The sequence below is a fragment of the Mastigoproctus giganteus genome, chromosome 4, assembly GCF_048544385.1.
Source record: "Mastigoproctus giganteus isolate SK-2022 chromosome 4, ASM4854438v1, whole genome shotgun sequence".
In the NCBI taxonomy this organism is placed as follows: domain Eukaryota; kingdom Metazoa; phylum Arthropoda; class Arachnida; order Uropygi; family Thelyphonidae; genus Mastigoproctus; species Mastigoproctus giganteus.
Window position 1 is genome coordinate 109,432,235 of NC_143578.1, and position 19,988 is coordinate 109,452,222.

Consider the following 19,988-nt stretch of genomic DNA (forward strand, 5'->3'; position numbering starts at 1 on the left):
ATAGACACAACACTCACTAATAACAAAATCATTAACTCCATTGGAAAATGGCAGATACATACTTATTGGACAACCAGTTGTTTGCTTGTTATTTGGTTTTTAGGAGCATTAGCAACTAAGGCCATATTGCTCCGGGGATATGCGGTGGTCATTCCCTGACCTTTCCACATCCTCTGTATTTGGTGGTCACAGGCTCGAACCCTAGTCTAATCAAGAAGTGTGTGCTATGCACTGGTGCTCCTGCCCACCTGGCTACAGAGGCGTGGATAACCAGTGATCACAACCCGATCACCTTCACAGTCAAACTTACTACCAATATCAGACAGCAGTCCCCATACGAAGCTAGTAGATTCAACATCAACAGTGAAGCAGACTAGCATGCCTTTGAAAAATATATCAAGGATTGTACAATTCCAGATAATCTGGAAAGAATGACCAGCCTTCCAGCAGAAGAACAAGCCACTGCTTTCCAATACATGGCATTTTTGGCCTGCATCACCTCTATGTCTTGTCAATGCGCTTTCCTTTTATCTTGACGTAGGAGGAAAGCACATTGCGTGCCTTGGTGGACAGCACATCTCACCAACTTTGGGAATGTGATGAGAACAGCCAGGAGACATTTCCAACAGGGCCAGAAGGGATAGAAGAATGTCCCGAGACATGGAAAGATTACAGGAAGCATATACAGGCCAGAAGAGTGTTCCATAGAGCCATTTATCACAAGAAGTGGAAATTGTGGGAAATATCTGTAGAGCAAACTGGGAATGTAGACCCATTGGGTCCGATCTACAAAATCATGATGGATAAAGTTATCCCAGGAGATGTATACTACTCTACCAGGTTCCCCAACCAGACAGCCAACAACCTGGGCAGAATTTTCTGACCAGGGAAATTAATGGAGTCTTCCGTTTCAGGAAAATTAATGGAGGCACTGGTTAAAGAAGCATTGCAGGATCATCTAGAGAAGACTTCAGTTATAGCTCGGACACAGCATGGGTTTGTTAAGGGGAAGTCTTGTCTGACTAATCTGATTGGATACTATGATGTAGTCACAAAGAAACTGGATGCAAAGAATAACTTTGTTATCGTATATTTGGATCTTAGAAAGGCCTTTGATACTGTTGCACATGGAAGACTGCTGCACAAATTGGAGCAGTGTGGCACTGTAGGGAAATTGCTGCTATGGATAAAGAGATGGTTGAGTGGGAGAAGACAGAGTGGTAATCAATGGACACTGCTCTTCATGGACTAATGCTATTAGTGGAGTCCCTCAGGGTTCAATGTTGGGTCCATTGTTGTTTTCTGTATTTATAAATGATATTGATGATGGTATATCAAGCTTAATGTCCAAATTTGCAGACGATACGAAGGCTGGCAGAGTTGTTAAGGACAGTACGGTGCTGCCAAAGGATCTAGAAAGGTTGAACGGATGAGCTGAGAGGGGGCAAATGAAGTTTACCATTGACAAATGTAAAGCACTATATATGCAAGCAGTAACCCCAGAGTGACTTATCAACTCTGTGGTACTACACTGACAGTGGTAGAGAATGAAAAGGACCTGGGGGTAATTGTGTAGGCAGATATGAAGTTTTCTGAGCAGTGCAAATGGTCTGCGAGAGTAGCTCAGTGTCTTGTCAATGATATATAGGAATTTTTCTAGCAGGGATAAGGAGGTGATTATCCCCTTGTATAAAGCAATGGTCAGGCCACACCTTGAGTACTGTATGAAGGTCTGGAGGCCTCATTTTAAGTAGGATGTAGAGCTGTTGGGAAGAGTACAGAGAAGGGCAACAAGATAAGTGAATGGAACAAAGGTTGCTCTTACGAAGAAAGGCTTAAATTTTGCAAATTACAGTGTCTGAAGACTAGACACCTGCGAGGTTGGCAGGGTTGTTAATGACACTAATGACAGTACACTGTTGCAACAGGAGCTAGAAAAGTTGAGCAGATGGGTTGAGAGGTGGCATGTGAAGTTTAATATTGACAAATGTAAAGTACTATATATGGGAAGCAGTAATTCCAGAGTAACGTATCAACTCTGTGGTACCACACTGACAGTGGTAGAGAATGAAAAGGACCTGGGGGTAATTGTTTTCGGAAGTTTTCTGAGCAGTGCTCAGAAAACTTCCGAAAGCTTAATCAAGAGTAGCTCATGGTGTCTTGTCAATGATATACAGGAATTTTTCTAACAGGGATAAGGAGGTGATTATCCCCTTGTATAAGGCAATGGTTAGGCCACACCTTCAGTACTGTATACAGGTCTGGAGGCATCATTTTAAGAAGGATGTAGAGTTAAGAAGGATGAAGGATGTTGGAACGAGTACAGAGAAGGGCAACAATAGTGAACAGAACAAAGGATTGCTCTTATGAAGAAAGGCTTAAATTTTGCAAATTACAGTGTCTGGAGACTAGACACCTGCGAGATGATCTGATGGTAAAGCCTTGAATAGTTTGAGCATGCTCAATGCTGATGGGAATCTTCCTCTTGCTCAGAATAATCGCCTGAGAGGGCATAAATTCAAATTGAGGAATGATGGTTGTAGGATAGATGTGCAGAAGTTTGTCTTTAGCCAGCGAGTGGTTGATTGTTGGAACAAACTTCCATCTGTCATAGAAGTTGATAGCTTAAATAGATTCAAGAGAGAACTAGACAAACATTTGGATCGAGGGGATGGGTGAAATAAGGGGTATTTTTTTTGGCTGATGCTATATAAGCTTGCTTTCTTGCATCATGTGCCCTTGATAATGCTAATGTAAAGAGAAGAGTGGAAACTGTTTTTTGTGAATAATTCTTACTTTGCAGATTTTAATGAAGGATAGTAACTGGCTACAAAAACTAGCTTATTTAAGTGATATTTTTAGCACCTGAATGAGGAAAATCAAAAATTGCAAGGATCACATGAAAACATACTAATAGGTCTGGACAAGGTTTATGGATTCAAAGAAAAAATTAAAACTTTGGAAAAATGAGGTTAAAAATGAATCACTAATGATGTTTAATCGGTGTTATAATTTAAATCCTAAAGAAGAATTATTGGGATTAATAGAGCATGAGGAAAAACTTCATCACTATTTTGAAATAAAATAGTGATGAAACTACTTGACATAAAAAAATTGGATTCGAAATCCATTCACATTATCCCTAGAAATTCCAGTATTAAAATTATCAATGAAAGAAAAAGAACTGTTAGATTTAAGATTTGAACCCTTCAAGTACAATTTTAACAAATCGAGTTATCAGAATTTTGGTTATGGCGAGAAAGGAGTTTCCTTCAATTGGAGAAATTGCTATCACCTATTTCTGCGAACAAAAAATTTCTTGTCAATGGTGACTATCAAGAATTCGAAGGGATCATCATTAAAAAGTCTAGATTAGGAGTTAAGTGTTGTATTTCAAGAATAAAACCTGATTTAAAAATATTATGTTAGCAGAAGAAAGCTAAAGTTTCTCATTAAAAAAAAATTAAAAGATTTTATTTTGAAGTTTTGTATGAATTTATTATTAATATTTAATATCTTCCGTATTACTTATATTTTACTCTTCTTATCATAATTATATATATAATATAACGCAAATGTAATAAATTTTTTCACAAAGTCCTTACAGATACCCCAAAATCTGCCCCAGTTTATCTCTGTGTGCTGAACAAAAATTATAATTTTCCAAGTGTGCCCTGTCATGAAAAAGGTTGAGAAGCACTGGTCCAGTTAATATCAACTGGGAGTTAAATGATTTTATGATAACTAAGAATGGACTAGAAGTGATGCTCTTAAACAATTAAAAGTGAACAAAACAAAAGGAGCTGAGAGAATAAGTCCAATTATACTGAAAGAACAAGCTCTTTGGATTTGGGCAATATCCGTACAAATGTCTGTCCTATTCACAAAGGTAGTTCAAAAGGTGAAATGAGCAACTAACAGACCTGTCAGTTTGATTTCTGTGCCAAAGAAGATTATGAAGTCCTTAGTTAAGGATGCAATATAAGATTTTTAGCTTGATTTGATTTGATTTTTTTTTTTGTGGAACAAAACAAAATTTTTGTCAAGTATAGAATTAAAGGAATTATAGAATGGTGTTATTGGGGCGGATCATATATAACTAATTTAATTAGCTATCTGAGGTTGTCAGTCAAGAACTAACCAAAAGAAATGTCTGATAATTTTAACTTTGATGAGCAATGAATGTGAAATACAGTGTCTAAAAGTAGTTCTGTTAAATAACTGATCAAATCTTACTAACATAATAAACTTTATTATGACTTTAAAAGTCATTTCCTTTGAAGGTTATTTCCATTAAGAAAAACTACCAATTAAAACACTGTTATACCATGATTATTACCTTTGCACACATGCCCACGCTTTGGTAATGTTATGGAACTTCTGCTAGTCCCTTGGTCACATGCACTTCACAGCCAGGAAAGAAGAGAAGAGAGAGAGAGAGCAACTGATCCCTGATGATCTCTCTCTCTCTCTCTCTCTCTCTCTCTCTCTCTCTCTCTCTCTCTCTCCTTGACATTCTGATCATCAAGAGTAATGCATATGACCAAGGGTAGTGGCAAAGTGGCAGAAAATGATGCCATTAACAAAGGTAATAATTGTGGTTTAACAGGAGTTTTAACTAGTAATTATTGACTTAATAATACCGAGTTACTCTACACAACTAATACTTTTACAAGAGGATTAAAAAAAAAAAAGTCTCACCTGATGGTAAATCCATTGGAGGTGCATTTTTAGCCCAGGCATACATAATAGTCATTTCTATGCACAAAATACCATCCTTACAGTTCCTGAAAAATGAAAACTAAACATTAACTAAAAAATTTTTATAACCACAGCTAGATGTATTCGTATTCTTACATTAGATTACGAGTTTAATGATGGCTGCTTTTGCTCTTTGTGTATCATACAAACTACTATACAACACACACACATGGCTACAAGCAAAAATACAAGATGAGAAGATGCAGATAGGTATACGCACTCCCATATAATATGCTACCACTTTGTAGGGGAAAGAACAGAACTTGGATATATGTACATGCATATAATTATCCCTCAAGTTATACAATTAATATATCCTTCTGGAGATTGCATAAGACAAAAACACTTATCTCTAAAATCATTTGTCCATAGAAAACAGTACAATAAGGCTTGATTGCATTCTACATCGGACTCTGGATGCATTTTTTTTTATTTCATGATATACTTCAATATTAACGTTTCATAAGCATTTTAATTACACATACACAATATTAAAAACATTATCAACTGATAATGAAAAAATACTAGCCACTGTTTCATCAAGAACACTTAAAATTCATAAATAATGTAAAGGATGTAATAAAAATTAAAATAAATTAAACAATAAATTCAGTGTATGTGTGGGTGCATGCATGGATGCGTGTGTTTAGCATCAATTAAGTTTTGCTCTCATCAACTAGTGGCAAGTAAGTAGTGGTTTTGTCATCAAGTAGTAGTAAAACTTGATTAATTGATGTCTGAACATGGATATATGTGGACTATCTGAGGATGATCAAATGAAGCTGCCTTGTGGCAGACAAACTTTAACAGTATACTACAAAAACATGTAGCTTTAAAAATATTTATACAGTTCTAATTTTTTTTTTTTTTTTTTTAATACATACAATATGGTTTATGCAGTTCTAAAAATTACTTTAAAAAAAAAAGTCCAATGGTGGATTGATTTGAAAATCACAATAACTCAAGCCGACCGGGCTAGCCGGGTGGGTAATGTGCCTGCCTAGCAACCCAAAGGTTGCGGGTTCAAATCCCGCCTTGGGCTTGGATCAAAGTACTGCAAAAACCTTGGGAGGTGCATTATGGCCACAGAAGCCGATGCGCCAACAACTACCAAAAAATAAAAATAAAAATAAAAAAATAACTGAAAATGACTTCAGCATTTCAAAAAATGCTCACAGAAATAAAATTTAAATGAATATATATGAAAACACAACTCAAGGGATATTGTGTGTGTGTGTGTGTGTGTGTGTGTGTGTGTGTGTGTGTGTGTGTGTGTGTGTGTGTGTGTGTGTGTGTGTGTGTGTGTGTGTGTGTGCACATGTTGAATGATCCTTTATCAAGGACTAGTGCACCAATTTCTAATTCTATCCCAACTAATATTATTACAGTTGGAGATATCCAACAACTTCCTTACTGCCAAATATTTTATACAATTAACTATGATAATATGCAAGAAACCCTCAATAATTATCAATTTCACTGATATATAATCAGCAATTATAATTGTTGATTATATATCAGTGGAATAGTTATTTCTTGCACAGTAGCTGACATTACAAGGTTCATAACTAAATAACACTTGAGCCTTTATGATGGTTAGCATTAGCATTTTAGCTTTAGCATTAGCTGAGGCATAAGATGCAAGAAGGCAAGGCAAGCTTATACAGCATCAGCCAAAAAAAAAAAAAAAACCTTCCGATTTCGTCCATCTGGTCACTCCAAATGTTTATCTAGTTCAGCCTTAAATTTATTTAAGCTATCAACTTCCACAATAACAGATGAAAGTCTGTTCCAGCAATTGTTGTTGTTGTTGTTCTTGGATTTTTCTGGTGCAAAGGCTACTTAGGCCATATTGCACCTATGTTGTTCCAGCAATCAACTACCAGCTGGCTAAAGGCAAACTTCTGCACATCTATTCTACAACTGTCTGTCTTTCCTCAATTTGAATCTATGCCCCCCTCAGATTCTTAGTCTGAGCAAGTGGAAGTATCCCCTCATCATTGAGCCTGCTCAAACCATTCAAGGCCTTATACACCTCAATCAGATCACCTCACAGGTGTCTAGTCTTCAGATGCTGAAACTTGCAGAACTTAAACCTTTCTTCGTAAGCGCACCCCCTTTGTTCCTCTCACCAGTCTTTGTTGCTCTTCTCTGTACTCGTTCTAGCAACTCTACATCCTTCCTAAAATGAGGCCTTCAGACCTGTACTAGTACTTAAGGTGTTTGCCTAACCATTGCCTTATACAAAGAGATAATCACCCTGTCTTTGCTAGCAAAATTCCTATATATAATTGACAAAACTCAATGACCTGCTCTGGCAGCCATCTGTACTGTTCAGAGAACTTCATATTATTACTCTTATATTATTTCTCCCTGATTGGGGGATTCCACTCCGTGATGGGTACTGCTACCAAGTACACAGGGTGGTTGTAATGTCTGGTGTTACTGTTGGTCGAAGAACTATGACTATCCTACAGGTGTTCAGGATTGTGACTTTCCGGAGTTCCTTGTAGGTGTTCTCTGGGAGATCTATTGCTGCTAGGCTGCTATGTAGGATCTTTGGCACCATACTTGCATATGCTATATGTCACACACTTCTTGCATAGTCTTGACCTCGTCTCAGGTTCATGTACTTCCAATTTTTTCCTCATTGGTTTTCTGGACATTGCTAGCTGAGTGGCCAGAGCGAGTGTGTAGTAGCACACACTCTTTGAGTTGACCGGGGTTCAAGCACATGATTGCTATGATTAACGTTCGTATTGATGATTTATTTGTAAACTCCACTGACCTGGTGGTTGTGTACCAATTACCATCAGAAGAGGATTCTTTCAGGGAGATGCTCTGACTCCACTGTGATTCTGTCTATCACTCAGCCCGCTATCCACCATGCTTAATGGCAACAAGTATGGATATAACCTCAAAGAAGGAAGAAAGAACCTGTACACCACCTGATGTACATGGATTAAAACAGGCTCTACGCGGCAACAGAGAAGCAACCCCGGAATTTGATCTAGACAAATGCAAGGCCCACACTGCACCAGGGTAAATTAGTCCGCTGAAACTACTAGCTGCTGACTGGTAAAGAGATCGACGCTATGACAGAAGGAGAGACCTACAAATACCTAGGGATGATGCAGGCTCAACAGTTAGAGCACAAGGAAATCAAGAAGTGCCTGACCAAAAAATATCCTATGCAGCTCCAGTACTAACGTACTCCTTTGGGGTCATAGATTGGACTAATACCGAGCTAGAGGATATCATGCGAAAGACAAGGACAATGATGACCAAGAGCTGCCAACACCATTTGAAGTCAGCAGTGGAGAGACTAAGAATAGCTTGGAAAGAGGGAGGAAGGGGCCTGATAGAGCAACAGAAAACAGCGATAGTTAACCTGAAAGATTACTTCGAGAACAACACAGCACCACTCCACCAGGCGATAAGGAAGATAGATAAGTGATATATCCCACTCAACCTAAGCAAGGAGTCCCCTTCTGCCCAGACAGCACAACAAACGAAGCTAGAAAGAATGGCAAAGAAGACACTCCATGGCAGACATTATGATGACCTCCATCAAGATCACATTGATAACACTGCTTCCAATGCATGGCTCACAAGCAGGATGCTCTTCCCCGAGACTGAAGGATACATGCTGGCCATCCAAGACCAGGTAATCAACACCAGAAACTATAGAAAATATATTGCAAAGGAGCCCGGAATGTCAGATAACACATGTCGACGATGCCACCTGGCCTCAGAAATGATCCAACACATCACCACGGGGTGCAAGGTGAACACCCAGACTGAGTACACTCATAGACATGACCAGGTAGCCAGGATAATACATCAGAAGCTAGCGAGGAAATACCAGTTGACCAAAGAAAGTGTACCGTACTACAAGTACGAACCCCAGGCAGTATAAGAGACCCCAACCCGCAAGCTGTGCTGGGACCACGCCATATTAATGGATAAGACCATCCCACACAACAGACCGAACATAACCCTCGTGGACAAGATGGAAAAGGCTACCTACCTGATTAACATAGCGGTGCCCAACAAGTGTATTCCAATTTCTTCAACAAGGAGAACATGATTGGAAATGGGCTATCTGCATATGATTACATTTGTAATTATTAACATTTATTGTTAAAAAATCATATTTGTGTTCTGTTCGAATAAAAACAACTATTTAAACTCATAATTATATCTGCATCCTAACATCAAAACTCACATATGTTATTGGACCTCAATTACATTTGTTTGTTTTTAAGACTTTACAGTAAAATTTATACTATATATATCAATATATAGTATATAATATACAATAATAAAATAGCATTACTACATCATATGAAAATTCTTAACAAACAGGTTTTATTAAACTCATATATAACATAAGCTCAATACTATACTACTTTGTTAGTGGGTGACGTTTCAGGATTCTTGCCAAAGCCCTATAAAATTAATAAAACCTATCTGTTAAGAATTTTCACGTGGTATAATCGCATTATTTCATAATTATGTATACACAGTAAAATCTTGTTAATACAAACTCGGTTTATACAAAGTACTCATTTATATGAAGCACACACCATTCCCCTGCGAAAGGATAGGTTTTTCAATGTTTTCGTAATTTGTTTATTACAAAATTCAGTTAATATGTATTACACAGTTCTTTTTCACTCTGAGAAATAAATATTGTCATTTTGTATGTTTAATACAAATCTTGGCAGAGCGATCTGATTATTGCCCCCCGGCCACCAGGCTCCCTACTTCCCGAAGGATGGCACTGACTTGTTAGAAATTAGCTTTGTGTAAACAAAAGCAGTTTATGGTAGCTACAATATAAAGTACACTCTGAGAAACATCTTTCTGAAGGATGAGTTGTTAAATTAACAAAATAATAAAAAAGTTTTTCTAAGTTGTTTATATGTACTCCCTCGCTCTCCATGGGAGTAAGGTCAGTTGTAATTGTTACCCCAGTTCAAAGAGTCTTTTGCTATCGTATACAGCAATCTATTTTTTTGTGCCATTTTATCTGAGCTGATGTCTTTTGTGGAACTTGTGTCTTTTGCTTATATTAAACCTTATCTAACAGTGTTATGGCGACAAAACGTAGACGGACAGAATTAAGCCTGGAAATTAAACTAAAAATTATACAAGAGGCTGATAGGATGGAAAGAAGCAAAACGGACATTGCAAAGAAATGCAACATCCCGTTACCTACTTTATCTACAATACTGAAAAACCAAAAAAGACTTGAAGTGCGTGAAACTGGAGAAGAGAAAAAAAAACACAGGAAACGAATTTGTGGTGCAAAACATGAGGAGCTTGAAACAAAACTTTTCAAGTGGTATCAAAAAATGCATGCATCATCTAATTTGCCAATATCGGGTCCAATTTTGCAAGAAAATACAAATTATCTAGCTCAGCAACATGGGATTAGTGACTTCAAATGCAGCAGTGGCTGGCTCCAAAGATTTAAAAACAGGAATAACTTGGTTTTGTGAAATGTTTGCGGTGAGTCTGGATTAGTCGACAAAGAAAAGGCTACAGACTGGTTGTGTTCCGTACGGTCCATCCTCGAAAAATATGAGGCAAAGGATATTTTTAATCTTGACAAGACAGGTTTATTTTATAATTTCTAGTCAAACAACTCACCATTCTGTTATTCTGCAATTCAGATGGCAGTACAAAACTACACCCACTTGTGATTGGTACGTTTTCCAAGCCAAGATGTTTTAAAGCAGTTAACCAACTTCCCTGTGATTATGAGGCCAACAGAAGTGCTTGGTTTACGGTCAAAATTTTTCAGTGTTGATTATCAAAATTGGACAGAAGAATGGCTTCAGAAAAAAAGGAACATTTTGATGATTCTAGACCATTGTACAGACACTTAAGTTGACAAATATACGCTGTTGTTTTTAATCCCCCAATACCACCTGTTTAACGCAATCACTGGATCAAGAGAGCATATAGAGCCCGCCTGATAAGGTACTTGATCTGCAACATAGGAGGAGGGAACAATTTTCAGCCAAATTGGAATGTCTTGGATGCTATCCATAAACTTGTTATTGCTTGGGAAAGTATTACATCAAGTGTAATAATCAACTTCAGAAAGAGTGGCTTTGGAGAGAAAAATCATCGAAAAACCTGGTCCAGCAGATGAATGTGATAGCAACAGTGAGGAATGGAGGAATTTGAAGGAGCATATGGATTTTGTTGGCGAATTTGAAGAGTTTGTGAAAGTGGATGATGAAGTTGCTACCACTGCAATGCCAACAACAGAAGAGCTGCTCAGTACAAACAAAATGACGATGGTTTTGTTACCAGCAACAGTGAAAGTGAAGAAGCGCGCTCACACACACACCACCACTAAAAAAGATGCCCAAAATGCATTGAACATAATAGAGAATGTGTTGGCTTGAATGTGTTGGTATGATCCAAATTTTAAAAGTGGTCTCCTGAAAAACTTAGCTCTTCTAGTATGTGACCAGTTGAGATCACGTAATGGAGACAGCAAAAAGGACTCTTTCTGAATTTAACATGGAGTTAGCTATAATTACAAGAGGCCTTAGTCATTCATTCACAATGACTAAATTCAAAAATCCATAAAAGCATTCATTAGCATTAGTAGAGGCATATGATGCAAGAAAGCAAGCTTATGCGGCATCAGCCAGAAAAAAAAAAAAAAAAAACCTTCCACTTCACCCCTCCGTTCGTTCGAAATACCTGTCCAGCTGAGCCTTAAATTTATTTAGGTTATCAACTTCCACAACAAGGGATGGAAGTCTGTTCAACCAACTACCCGCTAGCCAAAGGCAAATTTCCAGACATCTATCCTACATCTGCCTTTCCTCAATTTGAATTTATGCCCTCTCAGGTGATTATTATGAGCAAAAGGCAGAATCCCATCAGCATTCGGCATGCTCAAACCATTCAAGGCTTTATACACCTCTATCAGATCACCTCGCCGGTGCCTAGTCTCCAGACACTGTAATTTGCAAAACTTAAGCCTTTCTTCGTAAGAGCAACCCTTGGTTCCATTCACTAACCTTGTTGTCCTTCTCTGTACTCATTCCAGCAGCTCTACATCCTTCTTCAAATAAGGCCTCCAGACCTATATACAGTATTCAAGGTGTGGCCTTACCATTGCCTTATACAAGGGAATAATCACCTCCTTATCCCTGCTAGAAAAATTCCTGTATATCATTGAAAGACACCATGAGCTACTCTTGCAGCCTGTCTGCACTGCTCAGAGAACTTCATATCTGCCTGCACAATTACCCCCAGGTCCTTTTCATTCTCTACCATTGTCAGTGTAGTACCACACAGTTGATACGTTGCTCTGGGGTTGCTGTTTCCCATATGTAGTACTTTACATTTGTCAATGTTAAACTTCATTTGTCACCTCTCAACCCATCTGCTCAACCTTTCCAGATCCTGTTGCAACAGCATAGCGTCAGTAGTGTCCTTAACAACCCTGCCAACTTTTGGATCGTCTGCAAACTTGGACATTAAGCTTGATATACCATCATTAATATCATTTATAAATACAGAAAACAACAATGGACCCAACACTGAACCCTGATGGACTCCACTGATAACATTAGTCCACGATGAGCAGTGTCCATTGATTACCACTCTGTCTTCTCCCCCTCAACCACCCCTTTATCCATAGCAGCAATTTGCCTCCAATGCCACACTGCTCCAATTTGTGCTGCAGTCTTCCCTATAACTGAAGTCTTGTCTAGATGATCCTGCAGTGCTTCTTTAACCAGTGCCTCCATTAATTTTCCTGGAACAGAATTTAAACTCACAGGTCTAAAATTACTTGTGTCAGCCTTTGATCCTCCTTTGTGAATTGGGGACACATTTGCACATCTCCAGTCTATGGGTACCTCTCCTGAGTCCAAAGAAGCTCTCATAATTATGGCTAAGGGTTTGCTTACTTCCTTTGCTGCCTCCTTTAATATAACTGGATAGATCCCATCCACCCCAGGTGCCTTTCTTGTGTTTATCTTCAACAATTTCTCCTCCACTTTACTCTCAGTTATTACAAGATTATCTAGCTTACTGCCAGAGTTGAATACGCCTCTGGCATTCCCCTTGCTGAAAAACTCCCCACGTGTGAATGTCGATGCAAAATATTCGTTTAGTTTGTTAGCTACCTGAGCAGGATCATCAACAGATGAACCATCGATATCAAGTGGACTAATCAGATTCTACCCTTCCTTCTAGAGTTTACATAAGTAAAGAACTCTTTGCTGTTTTTCTTTCCATCCCTTGCCAAAGATTTCTCATAATCTGCCTTCACCTGCCTAACCTCCTTTGTAACTGGGTTACAGATCAACTTATATCTATCATAGGCTTCCATGTCACCCATTAATTTATATGTATCCCATGCATTTTCTTCTCTGCCACCTGTTCTTTTTCTTAGCTACCCTAACACAACCCTTGTGTTTACTTGTACCGCAATGACTCCCAGCAGTCTTGGAAATATCCTGCATCTTGTTTTCCGGGCTTCTGCTCATTCGAACAGAAGCAGTGCAAGAATCACTTTCACTTCTGCCGGTGGATACTGTTAATCTATTAGACCTTGTATCCCCTCAAGCTAGCAGTTTTCCGACCCACCTAACACTGCCTCGATAGCATCAGCAAATATTCTTGCACCCTTTCTATTTAAGTGTATCTCAAACCTGCAGAAGCAGTCCCTTCTGTTAACAAGTACAGACCAGGCTGAAAAAAAATTCTACCCCTTGAACCTTGCACAATCTTTTCAGGGCCGAATTGATCGACAAGGCTCTCATCATATACTCCCTCCTATCGGGTCTGGGCAGAATTGCAGACACTTTCAAATTCAACTCTAATTCACGGCTTTTTTTCAACAGTGACCTGTACTTGTTAAGTAATTCTGCCGGTCTCCTACTCTTAATATCATTAGTGCCAACGTGTTCAACTATATCACCTTTTGTGCCCTTAAAAGATGATATCCGCTCTACAACGTCATCAACCTTTGCCCCTGGCAGACATACCCTGGTCCTGTTCCACCTATCCCAGTTTCCCTGACAATAGAGTCACTAACAACTACTAGTTCCTGTGGGACTAGCGCATTCTGCCTTGGGGGTTGCCACTGTGTTGTGTGATGATCAAGTGCAAGCTGTGGCGTTGATGTGGGCAGCTGAGAGCTTGATGGGCCCCCCTCACTTTAAATCCTTCGAGGGCATCCACCCTGTCCTTCAAGCTCTCATATAGGCCCATAACAATGCTGAGTTGTCCCCTGATTTCGTTACACTTCTTTCATTGCGCATACACAAAGACATCCCCCATGGCAATATCATGTCCTGTACCCGGTTGTTCCCCAAACATCATGCAAGCAGTGCATTCTAAAAGGCTGTGATTCAGAGGGCAACTGGCCCCCTCAGTTCTCCTCTGAGCCACAGCACTCCCATTAGCTTGAGCCTTTTGCTTTGCTTGCATGATTAATTAATTATGTTTTGTTTGTAATCTAAGTCGTTATATGTATTTAGTTAAAAGTACAATTTAACTGACAATGAAGTTTAACAAAATTAGTAGATTTTGCAGATTAATTGAAAATATTATATTATATACTATACTATACTAAAGCTATCTAGTTCGGGACATCGTATAATACGTTGTATTGTATAACAATGGCGCAAGTTACGAATGGTAAATCTACGGACACTTAAGTATTAATTAACTTCCAAATCTCGCTGTCTCAATCCAGAATAAACTAATATTCCTGACTAGGTCTATAAGCTACTTATAGAAAATAATTTGATGTATCAATTGGTCAATACAGCAGCTAAATATGGCTAAAAAACTTCTCATTCAGCAGAGTGCAACTCATAACATGTGGATATGAGACCCTTACCGATACTTTTATGCAAATACAAGGCCGAGTAAAGAATAAATACATCAGATTAATCAGAAAAACACAAGATAATGCTATAGTACTAAATTTAAATCAAAAGTTTTAGAAAAACAATAATTTCAAATCAATAAATTAGAAAATCCACTTAGCGGCTTTGAACATGTCTGGCTCCCACTAGCCTGAATGTGTGAGGAGTGAGCCAAACAGACCGAGTTGCAAAATCACCATTTGACAGCACAGGATAAATGAAACAACCAACAAGTTCGCAGATGTGTAAATGGGTGAAAACTATGTGGGAGTTTGTGAAAAAAGACAGTTGCCAAATAATACAGAGTGAGAAGTTTTAATCTATCAAAAGAAACATAAGTATAGTAGATGTGGCACTATGCTCATCATTGACACGTGGCCAGGGGTTTATGTCAAGTGAATACTAGCGGTTAATACATGAATAAAATTTTCGAATTATTTGATTTTATAAAATTTCTCGTTAATATATCTTATATATTACTTTACTAAGATAATATATGGGATAATATGATTACTTAATACAGATTAGTCTGTCTAATAGGAAACACATAAGTCAGAGAAAAATACTGTGTGTGCGTGTGTGTGCACACGCGTGTGCACTACAATAAGACACAGCACTCGTTATTGTAACAACACATCCAAAATTTGATGATCTATACATTCATTAAGTTACCATAAACAAGAATAGTCTACATCTATACATTTAGAGCATTTACATAAGTCCTAAAATGAGATTATTTATTACTTGCATTCAACAGTAAACAGTTACTGAAAAGGGCTTTGATTTGTTGTTCTTTGAGTTTAATGTCTGGCAGCTAGGCCATAATGCACCTGGCTTTGATTTAACAAGCACCAGTTGTTGTCAGCCAGTCCCTGTACAAGATGGTAACAGCATATTCAGGGACCATACTGTATTTCAAGAATTGTTGAATCGATGGCATTAATGGTGGTGAAGATAATATGCTCTTTTAACAACTGAAAGTGCAGATGTTAAATCCGTAATAATGACTGTGACAATAATGATGACAAGTGTTTTTTATTCTACAATAAGTAAAAACTTTACTGTGCACTGACACTTTTTTCAGTGAGTGGTTTGAATTTGTATTTCCAATACATACTGATCTAAGGAAGTGCATCCAATTGACATTGGTGGACAATGCAATGTTGAGTCAGTGTGGTGTGACATAAGCACTGGGAAAGGAAAAATGAGAGTAGGTATCTGTTGTAGGTCTAATGAATCTGATGAGTATAATGAGCAATTGTGCAGAGATATAGGTGCCGCCTCCGTAGCCAGGTGGGAAGGAGCAGCAGTGCATAGCACACGCTTCTTGATCAGACCAGGGTTCGAGCCCATCACCACCAAATACGGAGGATGCGGAAAGGTCAGGGAATGACCACCGCATATTCACGGAGCAATATGGCCTTAGTTGCTAATGCTCCTTAAAAACCAAACAACAAACAAACAACAAAACAGAGATATAGAGTGGGCCAGTAAATCGGAATATCTTATAATGGGAGATTTTAACTTTCCAGATATTGACTGAAACTTGTTGATTGGTGACTCGCACACTAGCTAGACCTATGGATTTATTGGACGATTGTTTTCTATATTAACATGCTCAAAGGTCAACCAGAGAGAGTAATACTCTTGATCTAATTATCAGCAGTGCTTACTCATGCATTAAGAATTTTCAGATAAAGGAACCACTGGGTGACAGTGATCACAGTGTACTGATGTCGGATTTACTTAAAGATGTAACTACCATTAAGGGTAAAGGGAAGGTTTTTGTTTTCGTAAAGGTGACTACAGTGGTCTCAGTTTTTTTGTTTGTTTGTAGGATTTACAGTGCAAGGGCAGCAAGGCCATAATGTGCCCAGTGGTCTCAGAGAGATTTTAAAAATTCTATACAGTGGGATCAACTGATGATGTTACCAACAGTGAATTATAAATGAGAAGCCTTCAGGGACTTTTTTTTTCTTTTTTTTTAATGTAGACCCCAAACACGAGAGGCATTAGAACCTATAGTACTTAAGTACCGTGCTTGGGTTGGAGGTTGAGAAGACAAAAGAAGATATTTGTTGGCATTCGACTTGAACTTCTGTAGACTGTAATTTTCAGGAAATACATTTTGAAAGAGAGAGCAAAAATTATAGAAGCCAATTCCGAAGAACAGTGCCCATGGAAATATCTGTATAAGAGGCATGCAGCAGAAACAGTACGTCTATAAGACAGCGAGTGGAGAGACTGTTAGAGATGAATCATTAATTAACCTAACTGCCCTCTTCTGAATGGAATCAAGAAACTTCAGAAAGGTTTTGGGGGTACCACCCCAGATGTGGAAACAATATTCCTTGGTAGGGCGGATTTGCAATTTACAGAGTGAGCAGCTGTTTGGAAGAAAGTAATGCCAAGTTTTTTAGATGCAGAGGAAGCAATATTTGTAATGTGGTCGTGCCAAGAGAGATTAGAAGTCAGTGTAATCTCCAAAAGAGATATATCATTTTGCCTAGAAATCGTAATGTCACCAAAGATAAGCATAGGAGCAGAAGAATCCTTTTTATATGAGATATAAGACAAGGCTGAGTTTTAGAAGAATTGAAATCAACTAAGTTGTCTTTGTCCCACTGGAGAATTACCTCGAGATCGGTATATAAGGAATTGGTAGCGGATATTCGAGAAGTTGAAGGTAATTGAGCAAGGTAAGGTTTCTCACAAAATGGAAAGTGGAATGGAAAGTGGAATGCAATGTGCTATCATCGACAAAATTATGGATAGGATTTCCAGTCAATGGAAGAAGGTCATTAATATACAAGAGGAAAAGAGTGGGGGAAAGAACTGAACCTTGGGGAACACCGGCATTAGTGGAGAAATTACAAGACAGAGAGCCATCTACCATCACCTTCAGTGAGCGATCAGAGAGAAAACTGGATAACCAATTGCAAAAATCACTTGGCAAACCATAAGATGGAAGCTTATTTAGAAGCCCTTTATGCCAAACATGATCGAAAGCCTTTGAGATGTCTAAAGCAACTACTTGTGTTTCACCGAACTTTTTCATTGAATTAGTCCATAAATGGGTAACATAAGCCAGAATATTACCAGTGGATCGACACTGACGGAATTCATACTAGCGATCGTTGATCGGACGGAAGGTTTCTAAGTAGTTTAAGAGTTGGCGGTTAATTGATTTCTCCATTACTTTAGAAAGAGTAGAAGTAATTGCAATGGGACAATAATTGGATGGAAGGGATTTGTCACCCTTTTTAGGAACTGGCTGGATATGAGCAAATCTCCAAGCAGAAGGAAAAACACCTTTGGAATAAGAAAGTGAAAAAAGGCGGCAAAGAACAGGAGTAAGTTCAGAAGCACAGGTTTTGAGAACAAGTGGAGAAATACCATCGGGACCTGCAGCTTTCTTAGCATCAAGATTCGTCAAAATCCTTCTGACATTCTTTTGACGGAAGACCACAGGAGGCATTGAATGGAGCATGTTGGGAATGGTGGGAGGTGTTTTACCAAGATCATTAATACATAAGTTGGAAGAAAATTGGGATGCTAGCAGGTCAGCTTTATCCTTGGCCGAAGTGACAACAAAACCATCTGGTTTGGACAGAGGTGGGAGCAGAGATGGGCAAAAGTTGCAGCCAGTAGCTTTGGCAAGAGACCAGAATGCTTGGCTACCATTAGGGCAAGAAGCAAGTTTTCTACTCTTAGCCTGTTCAAACTCTAGTTTGGACTAATTAATAATTGCTTTACAATTGTTGCGAGCTTTGGTGTAGGCAGAAAATGAAACTGAAGAATTAGAAACAAGCCAATTATGATATGCAACTTTCTTCTCTTGAACAGCCTTAGCACATTTATTGGAATACCAAGGTTTAGATAAAGGACGAGATTTTAAAGTGGAGTTTGGGATAAAGGATTCCATTCCCGGAAGAATAATTTCACTGACACAATCTGAGCAAACGTTGACATCAGTAGTTTTGAAACAGTAATCTGACCAAGGAAAAGAAGAAAAGAAATCTTGCAGGTCATCCCATTTTGCATTCTTGTAATGCCAAACAACATGAGGTTAGGAATAGCCATGAGATTTTCTACTCTTAGCCTGTTCAAACTCTAGTTTGAACTGATTAATAACTGCTTTACAATTGTTGCGAGCTTTGGCGTAGGCAGAAACTGAAACTGATTGTTGTTGTTCGGTTTAACGACACAAGGGCTACTAAGGCCAAATTGTGTCTGTTCGTTGTTAATTGACAAAAAGCGTATTGTTAGAGAGGTTAAATTATATGCTTTTGTACAAACCAATATGTTTTAGATATAATAAAAGTTCTTAAATATTTGCTTCATTTCCTAAGATGCGAGATAAATCAGGTGATATATTCAATATAGAGAGAGTGTGACTGAAAAGTGTTTGATTGGATGGTTGAATGTAAGGGACAATCAACCAGAAAATGATGGACTGTAAGTGGCATCTGACAGGATTAGCACTGTGGTGGGTTTTCTCCCAATAATAGGAAGAGATGAGTATGGTGAGTGCGTACAATTCTAAGTCTTGCCTGTACCACTTCCTCTCATCTGTTTCATCGGAAGCCAGACAGCCACAGCTTTGGATCTTCTTTTATCTGGTAAAGTTTATTCTTGGTGTCACTTTTCCAGGTCTGTGACCATTTATCGTAGCATGCTTTGCATATGACAGACTTAAAATCAGAAAACAGAACCTGAGGATTTTGTGAGAGAGCGGGTTGAGGATGTTTAGCGGCAAAGTCAGCACTTTCATTTCCTGGAATGCCTGAATGGCCAGGGATCCAGCAAAAACTGATTGGACACACTGCAAGCGAATAGCTGGGAATGAATCTGTTTCAATGTAGGATGAGAAAAGGAGAAATTCTTCCTTATGGCAGAGACAGCACTAAGAGAATCTGTAAATTATGGCAGATGAGATGGATAGCTCAATAATCTTACTAAGTGCTAACTTAATGGCATATAATTCAGCTGTGAAGACGCTGCAAGCAAGTGGTAGTGTGGCTGAACTTGTACATAAAGGAAAAACTGCCGCAGCACTTACCATACTCTCAGTTTTGGAACCATCCGCATAAATTTTACAGGCATGGTTGTTCATAGTAGCATGAGCTGAATGTAACTGTCTGATATTGCAGGGAGGTGTAATATTTCTCCCCCACTTGAGGAAGTGTGTATCTTGAGAGACAGACACATATGTCCAAGGAGCAACAGGTGTACTTGTGTCTTGGAAAATTTTATTTAAATTGACATTCCAAGTCTGAACAAGCTCTTTGATCCTGAGACAGGCAG

At 38.5% G+C, this 19,988-nt stretch overlaps 1 protein-coding gene across 3 annotated transcripts in view; it reads right to left on the reverse strand.

Moving 5' to 3' along the window:
- Positions 1 to 19,988, reverse strand: part of LOC150086985 (peptidyl-glycine alpha-amidating monooxygenase B-like) — a 627,331-nt gene that overhangs the window by 527,130 nt on the left and 80,213 nt on the right. For all 3 annotated transcript variants that reach the window (XM_090372880.1, XM_090372878.1, XM_090372879.1), the window contains exon 5: positions 4,702 to 4,787. In XM_090372880.1, coding sequence (XP_090229006.1) covers positions 4,702 to 4,787 — 86 coding nt within the window. The remainder of the gene's footprint in view (positions 1 to 4,701; positions 4,788 to 19,988) is intronic.